The 3,898-nt window shown below is 43.4% G+C and overlaps 1 protein-coding gene across 1 annotated transcript in view; it reads left to right on the top strand.

Annotated features, from left to right (window-relative positions):
- Nucleotides 1–3,898, top strand: part of LOC101849254 (cadherin EGF LAG seven-pass G-type receptor 2) — a gene marked incomplete in the record, with an annotated part of 21,826 nt that overhangs the window by 9,005 nt on the left and 8,923 nt on the right. The window contains 3 exon segments of the mRNA XM_035973044.1: nucleotides 676–780; nucleotides 1,380–1,816; nucleotides 2,805–2,903. Of these exon segments, the coding sequence (XP_035828937.1) occupies nucleotides 676–780; nucleotides 1,380–1,816; nucleotides 2,805–2,903 (641 nt within the window).

The following is a 3,898-nucleotide window of genomic DNA, read 5'->3' as shown; positions in this document are numbered from 1 at the left end:
TTGATTTCCAAACTGACCATAGACATGAGACTAAAGAGGTGGTGAGGCAAACGTTAATTTCGACACTGACCCTAGAGGTGAGGCAAACGTTAATTTCGATGCTGACCCTAGAGGTGAGGCAAACGTTAATTTCGACGCTGACCATATAAATACTATATGGGGGATCTCGTGGTGTAGAGGTACTGTGTTTGCCACTCATTCAATAGGTCCCAGGTTCGAAACCTGATGGATTTTTTCTTCTCTAAAGCGTTCTCCTTTCACCTCCTTTACTGCTTTCTAATCATATTCTGTCATGTTTTTTTCACCTCCACTTTCAGCCCCCCCCCCCCCTCCTTTCTCCCCCGGGGTCCTGACTCCATCTCCTGGTATATAACGACATTATATGGTCGCCTTTAAGGACGAGCGGGCTAACCCAGATTTCGGGGGGTTTCCAGAAATCTTGATCTACACTAAACGTGGGCATTGCTCTACCTTTAGGAGAAGTTTAGTTTCATTGGTGTGAATATTTGTTTGGTTATAGAGAAAACTCTCCTTGTCTTTTAAAGAAACTGAACAAGGGGCAAAAACTTTAACTTCGATTTTCTCAAAACAGGAGTTTTCGGGATAGCCCCCTTATGCTTAAAATCGACCTTATAATTATCTTTTTATCGTTCTTTCCTCATCCTCCCTGTTCAGGTGATCAACAACGGGCCAGTTATCGAGTCTCTGCCAGCTGCCGTGGACGTCAGTGAATCAGCCGTGGACGAAACAGTTCTACACACACTCACGGTCTCCGATCTGGTGAGTGGGTGGTTGGCGATTGCTTTGGTGTGGTTGGCTCTTTTTTTTTCATTAAAATATCTACCCGGTCCTTATCTTTCCTCCTTTTTTGTGTTAATAGATCTCTTGTAACGCCTCTAATTTTCGGCTCTTAAATTAGTGACCTCATTGTGTTGCAAGAGCTCTAGTTAAATTTTCTATTTGTAGTGATACTGTGTATTACGTGTATCGAGTGAAGTTGATAATTTATTTATTGTACATTCACACGTATCGTATTTATCATTGTTAACCAAATCTGTTTTCTCAAGGGGATCAATACTCATGGGTGGGCTAATGGAGGATCCCACTGGTAGGTCCCATTTCGTTTCTTTCCCTCTCTTGTTTCTGCCGATCTGTATAAATATTTCTTTGCAATAAGCGAACCTTATTGTGTCGATATACGAAAATGACAATGACAATGAACTCTTTATTCACCTCGAACGAAAATAACAATGATATTCTATTTCATTATCATTTATTGAGTATACTTTTTTGTTTTAGTAGAGGTTTTACGGCGCTTGCAACTGCATAAGGTCATATGAGCGCCAAATTTATCATACTGTTTTTCTAATCTACAATAGGACGGAGACGACATCACATGTAGCGTAAGCTCTTCCCCTTCAGGTCCATTCAGCACCAAATTCGTGTACGACAATGGAAACCTGACGAGCGCCGTGATCCTCCAAGCCTCCCCCTCTCTCTCCGCCTCAACAACGTCAAGCTATGAACTAACAGTAACGTGCCAGGATACCAGCAGTGCAAGCGATTCGAACACACTATATGTCTACGTCACTCAAAACAGCGTACCCGTCATCTCTAACCTGCAGAACATGACGACCATCTCGTCCAACTTGTCCTCCGGAAGTGAGGTCTTCAGAGTCTTGGCAACAGATCCGGAAGGGGATCAGACGTTCTTTTCTTTGACTTGTGTCACTCCGGCGTCTCCCTGCCCTTTCCAGATTTATTCTACAGGAGCGATTCTCTTGTCTAGCTCTTTGACCGGGACCTCAACAGCTGGGTAAGGTCCATTGTACACTTATCTGTCCCCGGGGTTTTATGCACCCCGCGTAATTTAGCTAAATTTGATCACTTTTTGCATGATTTCTGATTATTTTCCTTTATCAATCTTTGCTAAAATTAACAGAATAGCATAATTTTACATTTTTGCGCTCAATTTGCAGAATTTTAGAATTTTTGTGTGCATAAAACCGCGGGGACAGACTTATCGTGCAAATATTCACACTTCAACATAAACATAAAGTGGTCATCGAGCGATGAGAATAGTGATACAAACCTTGTACTCTGAGCTCAATTTCTAAATTTCTAAGTGGCCAGGGGGAATATTTCTTTGAGTTTAGAGAAGCACACGGACACGATAACGATCATTTAGTTTTGGGAAATAGCAAGCCAGGCCAACAGAAACTACAGAGAAAAAGAAAAGAAGCAGGTGGCCAAAAAGAAAAGTTTGAGCGCCAAATGGAATAGGTCTTTGGTTGCAAACAATTGCAGCAACACCGTTAAAAAAGACATCAGTAAGAACAAAAGCCGAAATGCCATACCTGAGTGAGTAAATTTTTTTTCTTATAACGTTACCTCCCACCTACCCCCCCCCCCCCCCCCAACCTTGGGTTTCTCCCCTATTCTCAATCCACGCCCGGCCGCCAAAATCACAAACGCACTAATATAAATTGTCGCTTTTAAGGACAAGCGGGCTAACCCAGATTTCGGGGGTTTCCAGAAATCATGACCTATCCCAAAAGTGGGCATTGTTCTACCTTTTGGAGAAGTTTAGTTTCATTGGTAGGTATATATGTTTGGTTATAGAGAAAACCCCTTGTCTTTTAAAGTTACTGAACAAGGGGCAAAACTTTTACCTTCGATTTTCTCAAAACAGCAATTTCCGGGATAGCCCCCTTGTGCTTAAAAGTGACCAAATAAACCCTACATAAATGTATGCATATATGCACATATCTTTCAAATCCCTAATTCCCCCCTCCCCCCTCCAGGTACGAGGTCGACGTGACGGTCAATGACGGCCAGACCACAAGCGGCACACACAGGCTGACCGTTCTTGTTGAAGATCTGAACACTGCCCCGTCACTCACGTGAGTCTCGCATGTTAAAAAAAACCCAACAACCAACAACAACAACAAAAAACCCAACAGTTTCTCCGAGACATTTTCTCTTTTCACTGCCTGGCCCGAGACTGTCTCGCGTTCTCGGTTGAACAGTGAATCGTGAGTAGGAGGGAATTCCTATGTGCTTCCCGGGAATTTGAGAATGTTTCTGAGTTTTCTATGGTCTGCAAGGGTAATAATAATTAAAACGTTAAGGGCAGAGAGCTTGCCGTTGAGCGTGGTATGCGCTATACAATTGCTATTTGAATTTAAGATTAATTTCAGCTCATATCCTCCACTTGGGATTTTTGTTTTTTTCAAGGCACTTATATGACCTCTTTGTGTGGCAAGGGCCGTAAAATGTTTACTAAAACTTTAAAATGAAATAAAAGGGCTCTCGAGGCATAGAGGTTAAAATGTTGGCCTCTCATTCAAAGGTCCCAGGTTCGAATCCGGGTGGCGACCGAAAAATTTTCTTTTCTAAAATTATCTCCTTTCACCTCCTTTCCTGCTCTCTAGCAATGTTCTGTCGTCTGCTTTCGTCTCCTCTTTATTCCCCCACCCGGTCACCTCCTTTGCCCCCTCTTCTGGGCTCCTGACTATTTCTGCAGTCGTTCTACTGCTACTCCTTGGCTCCTTACTGCTGTCTTTCAGCCACACCCCTGACCTTCTGGTAGGAAAGATCTACACCTACACTTCTCGGACAAAGGCGAAAAACTCGGAGGGCCCGTGTGCAAGTTGTGCACGTTAAAGAATCCTTGGTGGTCTAAAATCGATCAGAGTAGGCTTCGGCCGCCACCCGGGCAAAATTCAAAATTTCCGACGAATTGAAAATGTATGGTGTGCCCCACGCGCTCATAATATATGACCTTATGCAGTTTCGAGCGCCGTAAAACAGTTACAAAAAACCCCCCCAAAAACCAACAACACTAAAATCTGACGAATGCCTCCTCCCCCCCTCCCCCCAACCTTTTTTCCCCGCC

This window comes from Aplysia californica, unplaced genomic scaffold (assembly GCF_000002075.1).
Source record: "Aplysia californica isolate F4 #8 unplaced genomic scaffold, AplCal3.0 scaffold00965, whole genome shotgun sequence".
Taxonomy (NCBI): Eukaryota; Metazoa; Mollusca; class Gastropoda; order Aplysiida; family Aplysiidae; genus Aplysia; species Aplysia californica.
This window is presented reverse-complemented; position numbering and strand designations above follow the sequence as displayed.